Source organism: Lissotriton helveticus, chromosome 2_2 (genome assembly GCF_964261635.1).
Source record: "Lissotriton helveticus chromosome 2_2, aLisHel1.1, whole genome shotgun sequence".
NCBI classification, from domain to species: Eukaryota; Metazoa; Chordata; class Amphibia; order Caudata; family Salamandridae; genus Lissotriton; species Lissotriton helveticus.
In genome coordinates, this window is record NC_136060.1 from 43270935 (window position 1) to 43294681 (window position 23747).

The 23747-nt window shown below is 44.0% G+C and overlaps 1 protein-coding gene across 2 annotated transcripts in view; it reads left to right on the forward strand.

Moving 5' to 3' along the window:
* The window catches only part of LOC144821267 (plasma kallikrein-like), a 524784-nt gene that overhangs the window by 336835 nt on the left and 164202 nt on the right, over positions 1-23747 (forward strand). For both annotated transcript variants that reach the window (XM_078678094.1, XM_078678095.1), the window contains exon 11: positions 19128-19308. In XM_078678094.1, coding sequence (XP_078534220.1) covers positions 19128-19308 — 181 coding nt within the window. The remainder of the gene's footprint in view (positions 1-19127; positions 19309-23747) is intronic.

Consider the following 23747-nt stretch of genomic DNA (forward strand, 5'->3'; position numbering starts at 1 on the left):
GTATACAATTTGCGGTCCTCTTACCTATTATACATGAGGAAAATCTGAATCTCCTGATCTAAATTTACTCTAAATATTACTAGGGGAGGAAATCCTTATTAGATCCATTACAGGAGAAAGGTCTTGGCATAGCAAAACTTCTGCAGAAGTTCTCTAGGGGAAAGAAATATTGTATAGCATGAAGCTACACAACAGAGATGTTGCAAAGAGGTTTGTACCTGCTAAAGTCTGTGCCTAATTTGTAAAATTTAGGTGCATGTGCTCAAATATTTTCTGAGGATGCCCCTCCCACTCTCTCTGGCTCCACGTACTTTCTCCCATGACTGACCAAGTACAACACTTTCCCAATTAGAAAAAACTATCAATGTTGAACAGCACAGTGACAGACATCAGTGAGTCACTCGTTAAGAGCTGGCATTAGCATAGGTGGTTCCCAGTGCAACAAACATTTTTGGTGCCCCCCTCCAATGACCTCCTTCTCCATGCATTCCCTTACTACCACTCTCCGTTAGTGCCCCTTATCTCGCCATAGATCAGTTCCTCTCTCACCAACATTTCATTTGTTTTTAGTGCTGCTCATACCAGTGCAGGTTGCCAGAGCCTTTTATACCACAGACACATTGTACAGAGACAATGAATCATCATAGGAAATGTTTAAAAAAAACCAATGAGGATTACAAGGTGTATTATCACATCATCTATAGTTAGGTAGGCATTATATTTTAAAAGAGGTCTGGAAAAGCACAAACTCAGGGTTTAAAATGTACCACAGTAATTGGGGTTGTCTTCACTAATAGGAATGCAATTTTACCCAAACTAACTAATGACAGTTTTTAGGCTACTGTGTGGAATATGATTGTAATTCATGAATTATAAGTAACCAAAGGGTCTCTCTGACAAAGCAGTAACCCACTGAACTATCCACATAAAATACAGTTCTGTGACATGCAAAATGCACATTATTTACAGTAGGCATGTTAACCCTCTGTGCTACTGGTGAGTTAAAACTTGCACTACTAAAACTCTAATCCCTCTCCAGCAGGAACATAAATCAGCACGTTATCTTTGACTTACCAAGGAGTCACTGGCAGTGGTGGGTAAATAATGCCTTCTGCCTCGAGATGGTCGATGTAGCTTTAGTCTGTGGAGTCTGTCACTGCAGACAGCTGCTCTGACTACCATGATGATGTACTGGAGACAGGAGTCAGTTACCAGTCATAGAGGGCAGGCTGCCGCGGTGAAAGAGATGATGCTGGCTCTCTTCTCATCTGAAAGTTCTGTACTGCTTTGCATCTAATATGCAGGTATAGATTTAAGTTACTGTGAGAGGGCATGGCGTGGCACGCTGTCTTGAGAGCCTTGGTCTTTAGATACTTAGCACCAGCTCTCACCATGACTGACATAGCCGCCAGTGAACCGCAAAAAGCAGGAGGTCACTCAGGGCAGTACATGTCAAGAAGGTAACAGAAGGTTACTGTAATTCCTGCAGCAGCAGCAATTCCTGGTGGTTCGGTCTGGAAAACATCCTGCTGCCGCAGCCTGCACCGATCAACAGAGCCTTTCAGTGACAGTCAGTCACTGTCTTGTGCAGAGGCTGCCGAACTTTTCATCAGGGCTGGAGGATAGGAGTGTCCGAGACAAGAGTGCTTGTGCATCGGCCTGTGCCAGCCACCACAGGGGCCTGAAAGGCTGGTGAAACCATGATTTCCAGGGGCTACTGCAGCAGCAGGCCAGAGAGGAGTGCATGGTTTGAGGTGGCAATGGCTGCCCACTCTACTCAAAATGGTTCGCAAACAGCACCACTTGTCCAAGTGAGGGGCAGCAGCAGTTAGAAAAATTGTGAATCCAGGCTGAAACTGCTGCTTGGACATTCATAGGAATGTGTGCTTTGTGAGCTGGGCCCGGCCTGTGCAGAGCAGATTCTGTCTTTGCCTCCAGGGAAGAATTCCCCGGATCCATTTGTCCCTCAACAAGACCGATTATTTTTTTTTAAATCCGGTGCTGTTTTGAAAACAATGTGTTCAAATCTCCTGAGCCATCACCTGTGAGCTCCGAGGCAGCTAAACGAATTGCATGGGGAGCGCAGCAGCAGCGTTTTTCTTTTTTAATGTGCAGGCTGGAGAGCTTCATTCCCATTAAATTCCAGTAGATGTGAATGCGTGACTAATGCAATTTAGTGCGGTGATGGGGACACAAGCACTAAAATGCATTAGTCTAATCCCTGATGGGTGGTACTTGTTAGGGCTGCCCAATGCCCAGGGAGGAAAGATTCAACAGCCCCGGCCCTGCAAAATAAGTGCTGCTGCTGAGCACTGGAAAGCACTGGCACGAATTAAGCACTGCAAAGTCTAAAAGGTTTTGTGACCAAACCCCAAAGTGGGTTCACTAATTACAACCAACAAAGAACATTTGAGAACCTCTGTCACATGTTCCACAACTCATTCACCTTCTCACAGCAAAACCTTGGCAACTACATTTAGGAGCTAATACGATCTTGGAAGACAAGCTTATTCCGTCACAAAAAAACCTTGGCAACTACATTTAGGACCTAATACGATCTTGGAAGACAAGCTTATTCCGTCACAAACGTGAGAGATATCCCATCCTCCAAAATACAATTCCATGATATCTTATGGAACTTGTAATTAGGCGGACGGGATATCCATCATATTTGAGATAGAGTATTCTATTCACCCAGATCATAATCAGGCCCTTAGACTCCTTTCTTCTGAAACCCACACATTGAAACGTCCTTGCATTCATTCAGCCTTCAGATACAACATGGACCATCTTCCTCCCTTCGTTCATTAGCGTCCCTCGTCTTTGCTGCCAATGATACTCCTTTTGAGCCTCACTATCTCTGTTACAGAATGAGCCTTTCCTTAACCATGAGCTCATGCAACTGCACCTGCAGAGAAAAAAAACACATCACAACCCAGGCCAGCTTTCTCATTGGAAATTAAAACATTGAATCCACATGCTTAAGATCTTTGCCAAATTAACATTTGAAATGCAGGATTACGGGTTCATACACAGCTGAAATATAAATGTAGATTACTATTCAATAAATGCATGAGTTTGTATGAGTTAATCATGATTATTCAAACCACACAAATTACATTTATATAGGAACTGCAATGTGATTTTACTGTAATGAAAATATTAGCTATACACACACCCATATATATATTTTGAGATTATACAGTGAATGCATATTCTGTACTGTTAGTGTACCACAACACATTAATAATGTTACATCAAACGGGTACATGAGGCTCTGTGTAAATATATGCATAGACTTGTATATGTGTCATGGTCAAACATGAAAGGGTGGAGCCAAAATTACGCTTTTCCAGTATGCACGGTAAATTAAATCGGATTCACAAAATTATGGTGACGCATGAACTGGCCCAGAAAGACAGACGTCATTTTACCCAGGATCACACATTTTGAGAGAGTGTGAAAGCTGAGATATGAACCTAGGTCTCCAGATTCTGAAGTAGGTAACATGGGAGCCAAGCAGTGTCTCTCAAGTCATCCCAAGTTAACCTCCCAAAGGATCATTATTGCCAAACCAGAAATTTTACCGTTCCATGAGCCATTAGAATACCTTTATGAACGCACTAAACGTTAGAAAGAAAAAGTGAATTTGCTATCAATTCAATTCAATTCAAAAAATCTTTATTTCGGTAAATATTTTACCATAAAAGACATATAAAACATACATTTTAAAACTGTGGTTTTGTAAAAATTTATACAGTATAAAATATAAGAGTCAGACAATAGCACAGTCACAAATTACACTGCGGTTTCTTGAAAACATAAAAATCAGTTGCCATCCCTGAGGCATTTCCTCCTGATACTCCAGATAGCACCCAAGTATTTGGCCACCGCAAACACAATATAATCAGTCAGATTGGTTTTCAAGACTCTAAAAGCAGCCAAGCACTTTACAAATCCCAGGTTTCTGCATAGTGGGGCTATCCATTGTTTGCGAATCTCTCGATAAGCAGGACAAAAAAAGAGAATGTGAAGTTCAGATTCGTCAGAGGAGTTGCATGCTGGGCAAATACTAGTTGCATCCTTGCTCCATTTACTTGTAAGTGATCGAATGGGGAGGGACCCGTGTCTCCACTGCAAGTATAATTTCCTGAGCAGGGGAGGGTGGACTTTATCTAAAGTTGGTTCGATGTTATAGGTGGCCTTAAAAGACATGAAGGAGTCTGTCAGTGACCCAGGTTTTAGTTCGTTGAAAAGCAACAATATTTTGCTATCGTGGTATGCCTGAGCTAAAGCCTTTTTGGAAATAAGTTGACAAGTTGCCAAGGGGTCAGACCACATTTTAGGAAGTCCCAAACCCTCCAGTCCCAGTTTGATAAATTTGAGCCAATGGATACTTCCAGCATTCGGCATAGCAAGCACCTCCTGGAGTCCCTGTCTGTAGCTAGTCAAATCTGGGGTTGCCCACAATCTGCGCCAATAAGCCAGCGGGCGAAAAGCCAATTCGTCGTCTAACGGACGCAGACCCAGATCCATCCTAAGGGGGACTAGGGGCGTGCTAGAAGGGAGTCCTATAAGCCTTCGAATGAATTTGTTCTCCACCTTCAGGAGGTCAGATGTTCCTACATGCCCCCATAGTTCGGACCCATACATAACAGCCCCCTTTGCCTGTGTTTTGTAAATCTGCACTGGGGGACCAAGAGGCCTAATCGGAGATTTGTTATTCGCCAGGAGGCTCATAATGCCCCCCGAGTGTTGGGTCAGTTTAAGAAGAGCTTTCTCAAGGTGCGTGTTCCAGGATAGTTTGTCATTTAACATAATGCCCAAGTATTCAAAGGTTTTTACCCTCTCGAGCCTTCTTTGTGCGATACTGGGGCTAAAATGGAATTTCGATGGGGGATTTAGGACCATGAATTTAGTTTTGAGAGTGTTAATTTCTAAACCATGGCCCTCACAAAAGTCCGCAAAACCGTCCAGGATGCGCTGGATGCCCATTGCGGACTTTGATAACAGCAGGGTGTCATCGGCAAACATGATTGCCGGCACCTTCACAGCTGCCAATTTAGGAGCATCAGAGTTGGGGATCCCCTCCAGATGGGAGATAACCCCGTTGACATAGAGGCAAAACAGGGTCTGTGCGAGCACGCAGCCCTGTCTTACCCCCCTGCCAATGGGGAACCTCTCAGACAATACACCCATCCTGCCACATCTCACTTGTGCGAAGTTGTCGCTGTGAAGGCGGACTATCATCTTCAGCAACCCCTCAGGAACCCCCAAATTTGCCAGCACCTCCCACAGCTTGGACCGGGGGACCAGGTCGAACGCCGCCCTCAGGTCCACGAATACAGTGTAGAGGCTGCCACCCTCCAACTGCACCGTTTTCCAATAAATGAGGACAAGCCGAAAGACCTGGTCTATGGTTGAAACCTTCTCCCTAAATCCTGCTTGGAAGGGACTCAAGATGTTGCAATCTCTAATCCACTCGAGCAGGCGATTTAGCAGCAGTTTGGCAAAGAGTTTTTGTGACACGTCAATCAGGCTTATTGGCCTGTAGTTGGCCGGTAGCAGAGGCGACCCCTTCTTAAAGATGGGGACTATCTCTGCCCCCTGCCATGTCGAGGGGATTGGCATGCCATTCAGAATTGAATTAAATAACACCCTAAGGTAGGGAGCCCAGATCTTGGGTTCGTGTTTATAGAGGTCACCTGGCAACCTATCAAGGCCCGGCGCCTTCCCAGCGGCCAGGGCTGTGATTACCATGGCGACCTTCTCCACACTGAATGCATCCATGCTGGCTACACTTTCAGTGGATAAGTGCAGTGCATCTTCAGGGAGGATCATCTGGGGGTCACTACTGTGTGTTTTATAAAGATTTTTGAAGTGTTCCTCCCAGACGCAGGGTGCTATGTTGGCCTCTACTGCAGCGAGTGGTTCAGCTGAGCCATGCTTAACGATTTGCCAGAAGGTCTGGGAGTCTCGAGTTGCAAGAGCAACAGTCATTTTAGTCCAGTTTCCCTCATCCCAGTCCACCTTGGCTGCGCAAAGGGCAGATTTGTAGGCTAGTCGTTTCTCCCTAATTTCACTTTGGGTGTGTCGTGCTTTGAGTGATTCTAATAGTGCGGCTTTCGCTATCCTGCAGGAAGCGTTGAACCATGTGACTCTTTTCTGTTTGGGCTTCTTGAATCTGGCCACCGGGTTCAGCACCTCTGCCAGATTGGTGCATAGCTCGGAATGAATGGTCCCGAGCTCACTCTGTCGTGCAGACTTGCTAGGAGGTAGATTAGTTACCTCAAGGTTGCCTGGGGAAGGGGTTTCTGGATCATTAACTAATTGGTGCATACAGCGCTCAGCCTTTTCAAGGGCGGGGACAACTTGCGCATACAGTCTGCCAATATTGCTCGGATTCTCCAGCAATTTAGCCCATTTAATTCTGCGTCTATTGCTGGATAATTCAAGATCCGCCAAATATGCTGGATTTTCATCTACCTTAGTTGTATGTGGCCCCTGTAACTCAAATCTTAGTGAGAGGGGATTGTGGTCACTATCAGATCTTGGAGTTACTCCAAAATCTTTCACTTTCTCCCAATCCCTGACCGAGACCAAGATGTAGTCAATACGTGACTCGTGACCGGTTCTATTAAAGGTATAATTTGGCGGAATGTCCCCTTTTATTCGGCCATTGCAAGCCCTCAACGAGTGACTGAGCGTAAAAGATGTTATTTGGGTTGCAAGTGGAGTCCAGGCCTTGACCGGTATGTCGGTCAGAGTGGGGATGTTCCATAATTCGTCCTCTTCACTTGATATACCCGCCAAGTGGTTGGGTAGAGGTTCGTACTGGTGATTGAAATCACCACCTACAATTAGCGGGGAACAAAGGGTAAGTGAGTCAAGAAACAGGGCTAGGTCCTCGACTGTTCTCGAAGTAGCTGCTACCCCCACCGGTCTTGAGTATATATTGATCAGTGTTAATTTCCCTCCGCATGGCCATTCCAGAGATAAGCACTGGAAGTCCAAGGAGTTGGTTTCCAAGTGTGTGGCCCTGCAGCCCAGATGGGAGCCAACCCAGATCAAGAGACCCCCTGATGGGCGGCCCTTTCCTCCCCATTTTGCCTGAGTCTCAAAGGTGGCAAAGCCCGGGCGGGGATGTTTTTCCCTGGCCCACGTCTCTTGAAATAGGCATATATCGTGTCCCTCGATGAATTCCCCCCATTCAGGTGAGTCTACTTTGTTATCTAACCCGGCTACGTTCCAGGAGAGTATGGAAATTACTCCTGGAGCCTCCGATCTATCGATGGTAGGTAGTGGCAAGGAACATTCACGTGAAGTGGGTTCGTCTGAGTGGATGGGGAGAGATGCATCTGATTGCACAAATTTTAATTTTGGAGAGGCCTGAGTAGGAGGGCTATCCGATATCTGGTCACTCATAGCTAGTTTATGAGTTTTTATTTTAGTTGGCTTTGGTGTTATGACATCATGCCTGTCTAACCCTTCTTTGAGTATATAATCTACCAACTGTTTTTTTGATGGAGTAGAAACCGGTTGGCCCAGATTTGGATTTGATGTAGTTGGAGCTGATGGGCCCATAGGGTGGATCAGGCAACTTGTTAGGGCGCGTGCTGATGGTATGATAGTGGTCAAGTGTGGACGTCAATCCACTTCCTCGAGGCACCCATATCTGTTGGAAGTCGTAGCCCCATTCCAGCCACCATATGTGTCCGGCCAGTGGTTAGGTGACCTTCCCCAGCCGCCCTTCCTCTCCGGGATCCTTCTCCAATTCCCTCCGAAGTTCGAATAAGAATGGGGTGGGTAGAAATAAGTGAGGGGTCTGGGAACTATTGGTGAATTTATGCTGTTATAGTTCCAGGAATATATGGCATGAGCAGTATTAGGGTCCTCAAAGGAAACAATCACGCAGTCGCCACTAGCGGACTTGTGGGTGGTACCTACCCATGGCACCCTACGCACCATAAGGATTTTGCTCCTAAGGTGGTTGGGTATTGGCCTGTTTACACTGAGCCAATGAATCACTTTATTCTTTAATGAGGCAAAGTCCTCCTGCTGATTAGAGGTCAGTTCCGTGACCCCTGTCAGCACCACTACATAGGATCTTACCTCGGGGGGAAGGTCAACATAACCCCTAGAGCGAGTGCTGTTGGTGTTGAATCTCTGGGTTGTGGGATGTTTGAAGTTATGGCCATTATACCTCGGGTTAGATTGATCTATCGTAGGTGGTGCTGATTGATCTGTCGTAACCGGAGTTTGTGATAAGTTATCAGCCACCAAATGGTCGGTGGTCATTGGTGCCCTATTAATTGGAGCATGTGTGTTGGCCCTGTACCGTGGTTTTGGAATCGGTGTGATTTTTGGAATAGCAGTGGTGGTAACAGCTGCAGGAGCAACAGCCAGAGGACATGGAGTGGCTTTAGTGGATGCCGAGGGCATGGCCTTCGGAGAGGCCGCCGGAATGGCAGCCGCTGGGATTATGGGATCAGATAGTACTGTGGTTGTGTGAATTTCTTGTATGCTGGTTGGCTTGTTGTTCTGCATACTAATGGTTGCCAGGTTCAGGATGCTTTTTTCCGTTTCCAGGAGCTGGGTTTCTATATGTGAGAGTCTTACTTCTAGGGGGGAGAGCAATTTTTTTAGTGTTTCCCACACAATTGTTAGAAAAAACTCAACATCCTTCCTTTAATGGTGCAAAGTGGAACGGCAGTAGTATCACTTTCTTTTATGGAATTATCATTTTCATGTATGACTACCAGTTGTGGAGGTGTGTCTTCTGGTCTTGTTTCGAGAGGTTGGTTGGTAGTCACTAATAAGGGATCTACAAATACCTGGGAGGGTGCCTTAGTTACTAACTGGGCATTCACTATCTTGGCCTTTTTTCTTAAGTATGCAGAGGTGTTTATACATTTCCTTTTGTTAAGTGGGCCGTTTTGTGGGGTTACAGGTTTCCCGCCTTTTGGTGGTGTACATTTGCCATTAAGCGCCATTGCCGGTGGACCCTCCTCAGCCTCCTTCTCCTGCCCAAGGAGTTCACCCAGTTGGGATTGTGATGAGTTATTAATTTTTAAGGAGGACCCCCCCTGCGGTGTAGGAGTGTTAGCTATATATGACTGGTGAATATCTGCAAGTGTGACGATTGCAGTATGGTCAGGTCCTGGTGGGCGATCAGGTGTTTTAGCCCAGGCGATGGGCCCTAAGGATGATCTTTTGGCTGCAGTTAACTCCTGTGACAATCTTCTTGCTGCGTCTAATTCAATAGAGACCCTATGCTGCATTTTGGCGATCTCTGTGTCAATCGCTGTGTGGGTCCTAGTAATAAAATCGTCTAGAGTGTCGTTTTTCAGTTTGGACTTGGCCACTCTATCTCTAAACTCACGGGTTGACATGACGACTAGGCAAATATTATAGTCAGCAGAGCGATGTCCATAGAGAAGAACGGTGAAACCAAGTGGAGTGGCCCAGTCCAGTCTCTACCTGCCTCTAACGGCCTCAAACGGCCCGCTCTTAGCCCGGTCTTCGCCCCGAGCTGCGTCCCGAGCTGCGTCCCGCGCTGCGGGAGTTTGATGGTGTAATATAGAGTGGGGTGATGGGCGGGGGGCGGGCCAGCGGGGAGAGCGGACCGGATGCTGGTTCCCGGTCTAGCAGGGGCTCCTGGTAGATGGAGTCCCCCGCACACTCGCAGCCCCGCCGAGCCTCACGCCCAACCGCCTTGATGTGAAGGAAATGGAGCCCCACGCACTCCTGTGCGATGCGGCACCCGCGGAGCGGGTGCGGCGAGTTGTGGGCGCAGTCAACGAGGAAAATGCTGCCTGAAGTGAAGTACCTCCACGGATGCAGAAGAACTTGTGTCCCAGGAAGATCAGGTGCGGGGCGCCTTTACAGGACTCAGGTGGGCGGGCCAGCGGGGAGAGCGGACCGGATGCTGGTTCCCGGTCTAGCAGGGGCTCCTGGTAGATGGAGTCCCCCGCACACTCGCAGCCCCACCAAGCCTCACGCCCAACCGCCTTGATGTGAAGGAAACGGAGCCCCACGCACTCCTGTGCGATGCGGCACCCACGGAGCGGGTGCGGTGAGTTGTGGACGCAGTCAACGAGGAAAAAGCTGCCTGAAGTGAAGTACCTCCACGGATGCAGAAGAACTTGTGTCCCAGGAAGATCAGGTGCGGGGCGCCTTTACAGGACTCAGGTGGGCGGGGGGCGGGCCAGCGGGGAGAGCGGACCGGATGCTGGTTCCCGGTCTAGCAGGGGCTCCTGGTAGATGGAGTCCCCCGCACACTCGCAGCCCCGCCGAGCCTCACGCCCAACCGCCTTTATGTGAAGGAAACAGAGCCCCACGCACTCCTGTGCGATGCGGCACCCGCGGAGCGGGTGCGGCGAGTTGTGGGCGCAGTCAACGAGGAAAAAGCTGCCTGAAGTGAAGTACCTCCACGGATGCAGAAGAACCAATGCTTGGCCATGCACATCAAAATCTTGGACTATGGAGCAATTACGTCTTACCCTAAGGAATTGCCCATAGGGCAGATTATTCTTTAAGCTCCTGGGGTGGTAGCTCGTGAAGAGGAGGGCATTGTTTTTGTCAGTTTTTTTCTGGAACAGAGAGCACGCCAAACCATCCGGTGTCGTCTTGACTTCCACATCCAGAAACCATAACGCTTTAGAGTCATAACAGAGGCTGAACTTGATGTCCGGACTCCGGTTATTGAGCCAGACATGAAATTCGCCCAAAAGCTGTGGTGTCCCTCTCCAAATGCACCACACGTCGTCTATATAGCGTAACCACTGTAGAATGTGGTCTCCACTTCTGGAGCTACCACCCCAGGAGCTTAAAGAATAATCTGCCCTATGGGCAATTCCTTAGGGTAAGACGTAATTGCTCCTGAGTCCAAGATTTTGATGTGCATGGCCAAGCATTGGTCACGAAACTACAAGAAAGAGGATATCCGCGCAAGTTGCTTAACCATTCTATGAAAAGGGATAGATGGACTCCAAGGGAGCCTCTATTGGAGAAGAGACAAAGGCCACCCACACAGCGAATGGTCTGTGTGTCCACGTTTGGACCCCACACTCATCCACTGCAAAAGATTATTCGCAGAAATTGGCACTTGGTGGAAGAAATCATGCCGGATGTTGGTGCACCATTGTTTGCACTCAAGAAAAATTGGAGTATTGGGCAGTTGATTACATCTACATGGCCCCCAATGAAAAAGGACACTCAGAGTGCTATCTTTGGAATGAACCCGGTCAAGGGATATCGCAAATGTGGAACTTGTTCCGTTTGCAACCTCGTCATGGAAGGTTCACTGTTCACCGCCGGAAAGAAATTTTGGCATCATGAGGAACACACTAACTGCAAGACTAGAAATGCAGTTTACGCCATCCAGTGTCCATGTGAAAAAATCTACATTGGTAAGACAACACAGGAGGTGCGACAAAGGATTATACAGCACCGTTCCCGAATTAACAACAAAATTCTGACCGCACCATTGGTGTCCCATTTCTTACAACATAACCAATGGATTAATGATTTAAGATGGACCGTGTTGGCAGTAATTAAGGGCGGCAGTGGTGACCCAGAAACACGCCTATCTCAAAAGGAAGCATATTTAATATTGAAATTCAATACAGCCATCTCTGGGCTGAACGAACTGTCAGAATCAGGCAATCTATGACCAACATCTCCATGCTTGCTAAACCTCTCTTACTTGTGTTGTGTATAAGTTTTGGCCGTGCCTCTTTCCAGCCTAGTATAGCCGTATTTACCGGTTTTGTCTGTCACATTTGTCTCTGGCTTGGCCGTGTCAGCTTGTTATTATGAGCACTACTAATACCATCATTCCTAGCGCTACACGGCCCGTTTCGATCTCTAATGTTATTCATATGCGGCCCCTTTAAATCTTTCAGACCTGCACGCGTCGTGTCTACGCCTGTGCGGTCTCTTTAAATCATTCAACCTTGCGTGCGGCGTGTCCATGCCAAACGCCGGATGCGTAGATGCCGAGCGGTTCACTTATCGACTGAGTAAGTAAACCCGCTTTTAGACAGCGCTGATCTCTCGGGTCAGATTACGCTCAACCCCGAATCTAACACTGACCTTTACAATTTCTCTAGCCCTAATTGGACTGAGCAAACTTCAGAATAGATTCCGATAGCCGACGCCCGGCCCACGCATCTACATGTAAGACGACACTCCACCTGAGGTTCAGGTAGGCCTGCATCCGGGCAGATCATGGCAGTTGAATACCGCTTTTGCACAATTGCAGCATATAGGTGCCTTAGATACAGGTTTCTAATTTTGCACACAGCTATTTTCCTGCAGAAATTCCTTCCTATGTGAGGCTTTTCTTTCCATGGAAATGGCCATGAAAGTCACCCACAGGTATTCTTTACATTTTGTTAAAAGAGTCTGTGAGTATATCTTAATGATATTGCAACCCAATACTGACACCAGATTCCATTATGATTATTTACAGTTACGGCTCATTTCAGTCCGTGTACTGAGGAGAACCCACAATCAATTGGTGGTTCGAAACGCGTTGACCCCGAGCCTGGGTTAAAGAATAAGGATGCAACTAGGGACAAAAATAATACCACTCTATCTATCCCTAGTAGTACAACCTCACAATTATCTCAATCCCTGGCTCAGTAAGACAGGCAGGCAGTATTTACGAACTTTGTTGTCCGCCTGTCTTTTGGTATATAATATGAAGGACTGGTGCCTACTTCAAGAATTGGTTTTAGGCATTGTATGAATTTATTTGTTGTAATGTAATGTATTTCTGGTGTTTTTGAAACTGAGCAGTGATTTTGTACATATTTAACACTTGTATATATTGCGCACATTATTTTTCTGAATGCATTCTTTATTGCTTGATAACTGTTCCTTTGATGACGTACAAAAAACCAAATGAAAAAGTATAAATAAGAATCCCAAAAAACTTAAATAAAAAAGCAGATCACTCAGTACGTACAGACTGGGTGTGATCAAATGAAAACAAGTAAACCTGTCTGGCTATTTGTGTTGTTTGGCATAATAATGAAAACAACACTCTTTATCTGATGGGTACCATGCCCTCTCTTCAATTTATTTGTGTCAGCATTCTCAGAAAGTATTGTTTTAACAAAACATAGAACTAAAGCAAAGAAATCTATGTTTTCAAAAATATGGAAGCCTGGGAAGAAAAGCAGGAGAGTATGCTTAAAAAAATACATAACTGTTAAGTTTGAATGATTGTATTCTGTTGCTAAAGATGTTCTAAATTTAGCACAGCTTTAGAGTCTAAACTGTTATACCACCCTGTTCATTTTTGCCCCAAACACCACAACCCACCCAGCTCCTCCATATACACACTTTTTGCTGGGCAGCAAAAGGTTCTTTCTTCTAGTTTAGAGCACCCATGTTATATCCCTGCTGATGGGCTGAGTGGAAACCAAAATAGGCCTTGACACAAATGTACAACCCTGTCCCAAACTGCTAGTGTGCTAAAATTGAGCCGTGAGGCATAGTTGAGTCATGCAGCCCATCCTTCACTGAAAGCAACCCTATGGTCTGCAACCAACCAGGAACATGCCAGAATTACAGAATGGGGCTTGGGAGTATTAAAACATTTTTTGGAGATTGTGGAATCACTCACAATATTGTAAAAACAATCAGCATATTAATGCAAGTGCATTTCATATACCGATGGAGATTACCTGTCTTTCTGCTGTAGTTGATCAATCCCACCCTCTGTAAGGGCATCCAATCCCTTCAGCTATGATGGGTCTCACCAGAAGAAACTGAGCATTACAAAGTTAGGAGGTCTGCTACCCTTGATGAATCTGAGTTAAGTGACAAAAATGCCTTGAAACATTGACACCTAAAGGTGGGAATTATGTCAATGGACAATTGATTCCATCAGTTATGCACCATTATAAATATTGTGGTACAACAAACACCGGAAAAAGTAGGTACAGACTACACTTGGATGTCCCTTGTCCTTCAGAGTTGCACTCATATATTGCACAAAAAACCTTTCCACCAGCCCAGGAAAGATGACAAAGGACATGTCAGTAGAATGAAACAGTGTACAGACCATATCTGGAAACTATGCAGGAAAGGCACCTGACTCTATCAGCATTCCTTCCCCTGTTTACCTTTCCCCCTTTTTCTTCCATTCCTCATAAAACCTGTTGTCTTGCCTATACTACGCGCTAATAACCTTTTGTTATTGTGCAATGTCAAGTTCTTCTCATTTGCCTATACCTGTAACTGTAACTGATGTCATTTCTTATAACTGTAACTGATGTAATTTTTGTAACTGATGTTATTTTTGTAACCTGTAACTCACTGATCCTCATGTAAAGCGCTCTGATACCTCCAGGTCTAGCCAGCCCTATATAAAACTTTTTTTAAATCAAATCACATCATTAAGAATTATAAGCTGACCTGTGACACTATTGAGTCATTTTCACTACTTTTATCTGCACAGATCCTGGACATAACAATTCAGACTGGCATCCCACTAATTGTGGGGATTATTGCAGTGTTACATTTCTGTGCCACTGGCTTCTTCCAAAGGGATGTTGCTTTTCTCAGCTGTCCTTATCTATGTCCCGGGTGTTAAACTCAGATGTATGACTGACTACATCCAATTTCCAACGGACAATGTTCACTTAATAATACCAAGGAGAGTTCTGTGGCTTGGGAGACTTATCACATGTTGACGGTGCTATAGATGGAACCCACATTGCATTACCGGGAGCAAGTGTGCTGCAATAGGAAGCATTTTTTCTTCATCACTGTTACAGGTAGTTTGCACAACAGATCTCTACATCATCAATGTGCGTGCAAGATTTCCAGGCTCCACCCATGCCTCACTAGTGCTACACAATAGCCCCATACCCCAAACTGATTTATTTCCTTCATGTTAACCTACCAAGTGTTGAAAAATAGTGATACTGAGTGACATATGGTTAATTGTGGTTTTGAAGTTGAGAGTTGTGATAGTGTGTGTGTGGGTGAGCAGTCCAACCTAAGATTGTTTTATTCTCCGGTCCCAGGGACCATTGTACTATGCTTTACCAACAGTCTGTGAAGTAGAGTCCCTAAAACATCTATATGTCCATATATCAGTGTTAAACAATCCTAGCCCAGTTTATTGATGACATACACCACAATATGATCTCAACATTGAAGGTATAGTCAATTTAAAAGTAAAACATTCACGCGGAGTCATTTGAATTGAAGGACAAATCACAGTTCTATAGTATTGAAATAGAAACTGTATTTTAAAATAAATTCTCAGGCAACATGCAGGTGTGATTCCTAGACATCTGTGTTAGCTGATTCCAATCCAGGTTTGTAGTTGGGATGATTAGCTGGATAAACATTGGCGGAGCAGCACAACTCTCTTTTATTCCATATTATCTATAATATTTATATCATAATGAAGTTGAAGCTGGAGTGAGACAGCTGAAACACTGTGGTCAGCATACACAGACCACTTCGCAGTACTTTTGAGATGCTTATAAATGCAACACTCAAATTATATGTAGAAAGGAAAATGGATACATGTTTATTGTTTAATTCAAAATGAGTCCTAGAACTTTTAAAGGAACAACTAACATCGATTTGCCTGTTCAAACACTACAACTGCAGATTTGTTTGATATTGTATAAGATCAAGAAAATAGAATATGTTATATTCGTGTGGTAATACTCGGTGGCACTTGTATTGTTAGGTGCAACTTGATAGATGTTGTTCATTTATATGGATTGTGTGATTTGACGTCCAAAAGTTAGATGACACCTGTTTGATAGTATTTCCTATTTGAGTGATGTTAATGAAAATGTTGGGACAGAGTAAGTGTGTGGAGGATTATGAATTCAAAGAGAATGAAGTGAGTTGTGATAGATATCAATTAGTATGCTGGTGCGAATAGGTTGTCATTATTGTAGAGCCATAAGTTCTGGGTTAGGGGTGTCAGAGTGCAGAGAGGATGTATAAGTTAATGTGTGAGAGATAATGTTGTACTTACTAGTTTCTACTCCTCCTGGAATATTCACTTGTCCTGGAATTTCCACAATGCCTTTGTGTGGAGAATGGACAATACCTTCTCCTTCCAAGGAATAAGTTTGAGGGGCCTGGGAGAACACATGAAAAAATGGAGCGACATGGCACTCCATTACCAGACGCACAGTGTTGCTTTAAGCAAGACAAAATTGCCACAAGTTGTTCCAGTTTCACCAGATATTATTCCGTTTTCATCAAACGTTTCTCCTTATTCAATACTTATGCTTTGTCACAGGAGAGACGTTTACATTTTCACTGTATCCTAAAAGCAGCAGAAATGCCAACGGGCCATATCCTGAAGCCAGGAGTGCACGTAAATAATCCTCAATCATTCATCATTGTCACCCAATGCACTTCGGGCCTTTCAAGGCCCTTCGTCAGGGGTTCTCTACAAATTCAAAAAGCATTTGTGTTAAACTATTGTTTTATAAACCACCTTAAACATATGATATAATGCGCTTAGCATAAAAAACGTTAAAGGTTAATGCCTTAAATTACAACTCACCCCATAACCAATGTCTTCTCACCAAATATGTAGGTAAAAACTACCACTAAGTAGGTGCCCTGGTCAGCCTCAACCCAACTCCCTCAATCTTTCTTCTTCCACCTTCTAAACTCTCACTGTTAAGTTCAAGGTAATACGTAAGTAACCCCTCTTCCAATTTGATAGTCCCTCCCACACAACCTTTAACTGCGCTATCTGTACCCAGTGGCGTAACAAAACTTGAGGGGCCCCCCTGCAGGGTACGTGAAGGAGCCCCCTCCAGAATCAATCTAGAGCTCCTCAGCAGAAGTGCGGTGCTGACGGGGCCCCCTGGAGGGTGAGGGCCCCCCGGCACTGCGGGGGCTGCAGGGGCCTGTATTACACCCCTGTCTGTACCTTCAAAGTCTGTTCTTTTTAGCGTCTTCCCGGCGTGTGCATCACTGTCCTAATCCTCTGCTCTCTGTTCACTCTGCTTTTTTGTAAAAAACACCTGTGGCATATCCCCGCCCCTCTATCTGTTACCAATTAACATTCACCCCAACTTTAACCTCAGAAGCCAATCGGGCTATCTGGCTACTTGGATCTTTTACTCGCTGGTATTTTAGTGTTGATGTTGTAATCTAACAGTTCGTACTCACTATATATATGCAGAATTCTTTTCCTGATTCCCTGGTGTCTGTACATGAAGTATATTGGTCGTACCCATGAACTTAATGTACCTTATGAACAGTTTGCACCTTCTCAAGTTGTTCACCAATTCAATAACTCATCCTCATTATCCCTCCAAATTAACCATGAACCATCGCTCCCGCTATCATTCTTCCTACAAATCCCATAAAACACCACTTTTACCATCACTTCCTATCTCGATCTATTAACTCTCAACACTGTTCCCACCACCTTCCTAGACATCAAACTTGAATTCCCCACCCACCCGCAGATGTCCTTAATGACGTTGGTTATACAATGTCCTGCATTTCGTTTTTAAACATGAGCAATTAAACATTCCGTTTTTAACCCTTTGAATGCTGCCGTCAGCCATCAGTCATCTCAAGCACTACCTTGGTAGTGCTGCGCACGTCCGTTGGCCGACGCGGCCGCACCCGTTTCTTCGAACGTTCAGCACCGGCGCAGAACATTCGAAGCAACAAAAGGGTTAAACAGAAGCTGTTGACGTTCAGTGTATGATGTTGAAACATGAATAAAGAGTAAAACCACAATCTTCCAGAAATACTGTGTTCATGAAGATTCACTTTAAAAAATATGATGGATTGGTGTCCTGGGAGAACGACAACTATGTGCCAGGGCCTCTTGGTGTGCCCTGGAAAAGAGGGAGGGACTTTAGTCTGCAGGTCACCCTGCTTGTGAATGTCATACTGTGAGCATTTGGTGTTGAAGACAGTATTCACATTAGCCATGATTCTGTCCAAAAGTTCCCTTCTCTGACTAATGGTTGTTTTCTGAACCAGTGCTCCAAACAACTGTAGCTCAACCCTAATTATCTTCTCTACCATGACAGTTAACTCATTTTCAGAGAACCTGGATTGTCTTCTTCCTTTTTGTTGAAAGGAAATATGACATAGGTTTGCTGCTGTTAGTTGGTGTGTTGTGAGTGATAAATATTTTTTGTGTCTTGAGGAGTGTCTTTTGTGGTGTGAGCTGAAGGCGTTGTTGGAAATACTTGGATCAGGTGTGTGTTGATGGATGCTTCTTCTGTCAGAAATGGTTGGTGAGATAGATAGGCTGGTAGAGATTAGTTAATGTTATATTACTAAACGAAGTATTAAAGTGGAGAGGCCGTGATCTATGAAATGAGGCATCAGGCATTTGAAGATTACAATCAGAAAGATTAAGACAGGCAGGCCTAAATCTGAGAGGAGGCTATTTTCAGAAATAGAAGGCATTCGGAAAATAAGAAAAGGGTCAGTTTGGAAAAAAGAAACGATTAATCAAGCTGAGGTAAATCAAGGGAAATTTTTCAGGCAGGGCTTTAAGAGTGTTGTGGGAAAATATTTTCTGAGATAATGGCGGAAAGCCCTAAATATGATGGATTGGTGTTCACTACACCAACATTGTTAAAGTTGAGTGAACAATATGGAATCAGCACCCATCTAAGAAGTGTTAATTGGCAGTCTCTGTTGTTCTCAATAAAAGTTCAAGATCTTGTAATAAATAAGTCCGGACTGTTGTTAAGTTTTCTGATTCAAATTCTTTATTGTGATAATCCAAGACAGGCAAAAATCCAAGAACATCTGTGAATTTCCCTTCTTAGCCAATGCGTTTCGTCTCAAACACTGAGACTTCTTCAAAGTTGAATCCATTGACGGTAGACGGGCGACTGAGGGTGGACCATTTTTCTGCACAACAGACTGAGGACAGATATCCATCCGCCATATTAAAGGATTGACCTGTCAGATGGATCAGTCTCTCTGTGTTGTAGGAAATACAGTACATGCTCCAAACTCTAAATCAGGCCCTATATGTTCAGTGATATTTGTAATATAAAAATGTAACCGTATTGTTGAAATAATCCAGCAATTGTTGTGTCAAAGCTTCATTGCAAGTAAACTTCATTCTCTCTTTTTAGGCTGTGGTATGCCAAAGGAATTTAGCAGAAGGATTGTTGGAGGGACTAACTCTTCTGTTGGTGAATGGCCCTGGCAAGTTAGCTTACACATTAAACGGATTGGCCGTGTCCAGAAACATGCATGTGGAGGATCAATTATTGCCAACAAGTGGATTGTAACAGCTGCACATTGTTTTGATATGTGAGTATATCTTCTGTTGTGTGAGATCTATTATTACTTGCAGCACCTCCTCACAGTCATTGGCCTTTTTCCCCACTCAAGAGTGATAAGTGATTGATGAGCCAGTAGATGATGAGGTCATCATGGTCTAGCATGTTTAGTAGTGGGAGGACCTTTCCTGTCTTGAGACCTTCTGGGAAGATGCCTTGAGTGAGGGAGTCAGTGACACTGGTGAGAAGGAGTGAGAGGGTTTCCATAGAGAGAGCTTTAATGAAGGGTGAGGGTAAGACATCATCTTCTGGCTTCAACAGAGTTGCAGGGGCATTACAGCTTCCAATTAATGTAGTCTGTAGTAAATAGTTGGGAAAAGGTGCTTTCTGTCGGGAATGGTGAGATGTCAGACTTCACCTAGGATGATTTGTACATGTACGCACAGACTAAAATGCACACACACACACTCTCTGTCATCACTGTTTCGAAGTTCTTACATTTAATTGCTTATTTTACAAAATATTTATTTTAGGTACCGTTAAAAGGGCCCGATTCACAGACCTAACTTAAGACAAAATCCTAAACTTACTACCATTTGGTATTCACAGAAGGCACTTACTCAATGATGAGTATGTGCCTTCAGTGAATACCAAAATGAGTAAGTGCATTTATTCATTTTGGCTTTTCACAGAGGGCACTTACTCATCAATAAGTAAGTGCCTTCTGTGAATACCAAAATGAGTACGCGCCTTCTGTGAATACCAAAATGAGTAAATGGTAGTAAGTTTAGGATTTTTTCTTAAGTTAGTTCTGTGAATCGGGCCCATTATACGCAGTGCTCACCCATTCCTCTGCCATCTAAGACCTGATTCTCCGATAATGGATGTTAACAAGATATGCCAGTGTAATTGTTGAGAAATTTGAATTTCATCCCCCCCCAATCTTACAGACCAAGCTACGCCCATACGGAGTTGAGCATGTTGGTGAGACCGCGCTTTGGGAAGGATGACTATTATGTGATGTTACAGGAAGCAGTGGGCCTAAGGGATGAAGCTGGCTTGAATCTTATGCTTTATATCTGAAATATGAACATACAGTTTAAGACAGACGAAATGTTATCTCTATATTTTGTAATACTTGATCTCTTCCAGTTTGGAATTATACATATACTTTAAGTGGCTGGACTGATCTCTGCCAAAAACCCAAATATTGTTTTTTGTTACAGTTTAAATTAGTTTTGCTAATTTGTAAGAAGTAATTCCATTCAAAAGGTTTTGGAGGCCTAATGGTGTCTCGTTCCATGTTTATTAAATCATCAGCATATGTGAGAATCCTCCTTTATTTGGCAACATCATGAAATAAAGGTAATAATACCATAGCCCAAAAATAGGGATTGAATGCAAGAAGTATGATAGGAACTCTGCTTCAATGATTAGTATTTTATCATTGCCACATTCCAATTTATTGTCCAACTGCCAGAGGAAGATACCGGCTGAGGTTGAGGCAAGTTTCTGTGGGATTGTGCAAGGCTTCCAATACTACAATCAGGGTCTCTTCTTTTGCCTCTTAAATGTTAACTCAATTGTGCCCAGAATTGGCTATCATCCCTTCTTTTTACCACGTTCTACATTACACTGAATCTAAGTTGCTTCTTATGCATTTTTGGCTTCCTACAATTGTTTATTTTGTGCTTTTGACTGGTACTTACATACTCGTGTTCAATAGTGTTTTCATCTTCCTACATTCTGTATCAGATCAATGTTGATGGCTTGTGGTGAGGTTACACAGACCCTGGGCGCAAACACTTCAATTTTACATGCTCACGTTTAAAGCTGCCATCTTTTTAGACTATAACTTTTAACACATATTTGCTTGCGCAGCCTCAAGAGATAATATACCCAGAAATGGTTTGCTTAGAATTACGTTTCTTTGTAGGCATATTAACTGGCCATAGAACATTATTTACAAGGACTTAGTGCCACATGCATCAAAGTAAGGAATTGCGATTCCTAAATTTAGATTTTTAAGGAATTGCAATTTGGGAATCGCAATTCCTTATGCATGTAGGAATCGCAAAATAAAATTGTGATTCCTACACATTCCTTAATTGTGACTCGCAAATTGTGAATCACAATTCAGGAATAGCTTCCTATTCATTCCTATGGGCCTAAAGGACCATAGGAATTAATGGGAATTACATGTGCAATTTGCGAGTACCAAACAGGTACTCGCAAATTGCACATGCAATTTCAAGGGTGCAAGGGTGCCAAAAGGACACCCTGATGCACCCCTGAAATTGCCATGTGACCACATGTTGTGCACACACATGCCCCAAGGACATGTATGTGTGTAACGTTTAACTTTAAAAAATGCACTTTAGTACATTTTTCAAAGTTTTCTCAAATTGCCATCAACTTTAAATTTTAGGTAATTAGCGATCCCTAATTGCGAAATCGCAATTTAAAATTGCATTATGCATTGCATTTAGGAAATCGCAATTTGTGATTCCTTAAATGCATTCGCAATTTCAGTAATCGCAAATTTTGCGATTCCTTAAATTGCAAATTTGCATTTGGGTTGCTGCATCCCAAATGCAAAAATACTGGTTGCAATGGGGCAGATTCTGTGAATCGGCCCCTTTGAGACCGATATTCAGAATGATGACTCTGCCCCTTAGTACACTGCGCAAAATGTTGTTGTTTGTTGTTGTTCGTTTGGTGACAGCTCTGGGTGGATAGAATCAACAATGACAACAGAATCAGGATTCGGGCATGGAACAATTGGGTGCAGTTTATTATATAAACAACACTATGCCTCTGTTTTGACAGAGAAGCATCTTAATGTATTGTCAAAGGTCGCCCCATGCCTGAATTCTAGCTCAACTGTATACCAACACCATCCTGAAGTGGCCTGTTCTACACCAAGGTTGGCTACCAGATGACACACGCCTAGAGGTAAATGGGGAGTTAGACAACTCTAAGATATTCTGGCACACCCACTCACCCTATGCTTTTTAGCATAGGCAGGGCTAGGTAGGAGTGCAATTATATGTATTCATTTAATCTAATGCAAAGGCACTATGGTTGAATTACTCATTCTGTTCACTATTCTTGTGATGCTGGTAAGATTGTTTTGCTCCATTCTATTAATCATTACAGCACACACAGTATACACAATTGTTTTAAAAAATGTTTGAAATGCCAATTGGTGTAATTACCCTGTTTCCCTTTGGGCATGCCGAAGTTATTAACAAAAAAGGTAAAATCTCTTTCCACGATTTCCTTGGGGGAATTACGGTTGTCATGTTCTGAGGTTGCAGACACCATCAGGTGCCACCTCGCCACCAAGACCTGGATCTCCCTGCCCTTCCAGGTCAGGCAATCCGCGTCACTGACCCAATTCAAGAAGGACTACAAAGCCTGGCTCTTCGAATGATTCTCCACACCCAGAAGGACCAGCAGCACCCCCCAGTGCCTTTAGACCGTCACAGGTGAGTAGTCGCGCTTTACAAACCCCTGAATAATTGATCAGTTTGGGTGCCCAGATGGCACACTGTAAGCTAGCCAGGAATTAAGGCAACATGTTCTGAAGGAATATGTGGACTCAGTCCCACATAGATTTGGAGCTTATGTTGCCTAAACTCACAGTCTTACTGAGAAAGTAGGTACTGTATGACATGGCATCACGAACGTTCTAGTTTGGGAACTTATTTAATGTGTCTCCTGAGTAGATTTCTTAAGTGTTCACAAAGACCCGCCTTACCAATTAAAGGGAGACATCCATAGTGTTAGGTATTACTTTTCCTCAGCTAAATAGGGAACCCCTATTTTTGCCTGTAGGTCGACCTCACTATAGTTACCTTCTCTGAATTCCATATATGAAAATGGCTAACGCAGCAGCAGTAGATATACTGGGAATATGCCATGATAGTTTGCATGCGTTTACAATTAATGCCATTACAATGTTATGTTATGTTATGTTAGCGCATATTTATAGAGCGCACGGCTACTCCCTGGAGTGTACCGGCGCTGAGAGCAAATCATACGTCATCTAACATAGAGCAAACCGACCACGGTCGAACGGCTTATTGCTGGAAAACCCACGCTTTAAGACTTTTTCTGAAAGGCAGGAGGTCTGAACTCTGTCTAATGGAGAGAGGAAGGCTGTTCCACAGCAGTGAAGCAACCACATGAAAAGATCTCCCACCTGTCCGAGACAGTCGCGCCCTAGGAGTGACAATCAAGAGTTGTGAAGAGGATCTCAGGTTGCGCTTAGGGAAATAAGGCTGAAATCTGTCCCTAAGATAGGGTACTCCAATCTTGTGAAAGGCTTTAAAAACCAGGACCAGGGCTCTAGACTAAATTATTTTCCGTACAGGAAGCCAGTGAAGTGACGACAGGAGCTGGGTGGTATGAGTCCTCCAAACCTGTAGTTGGAACTTCAAAAGAATCCTGAATCTATTTCATTTT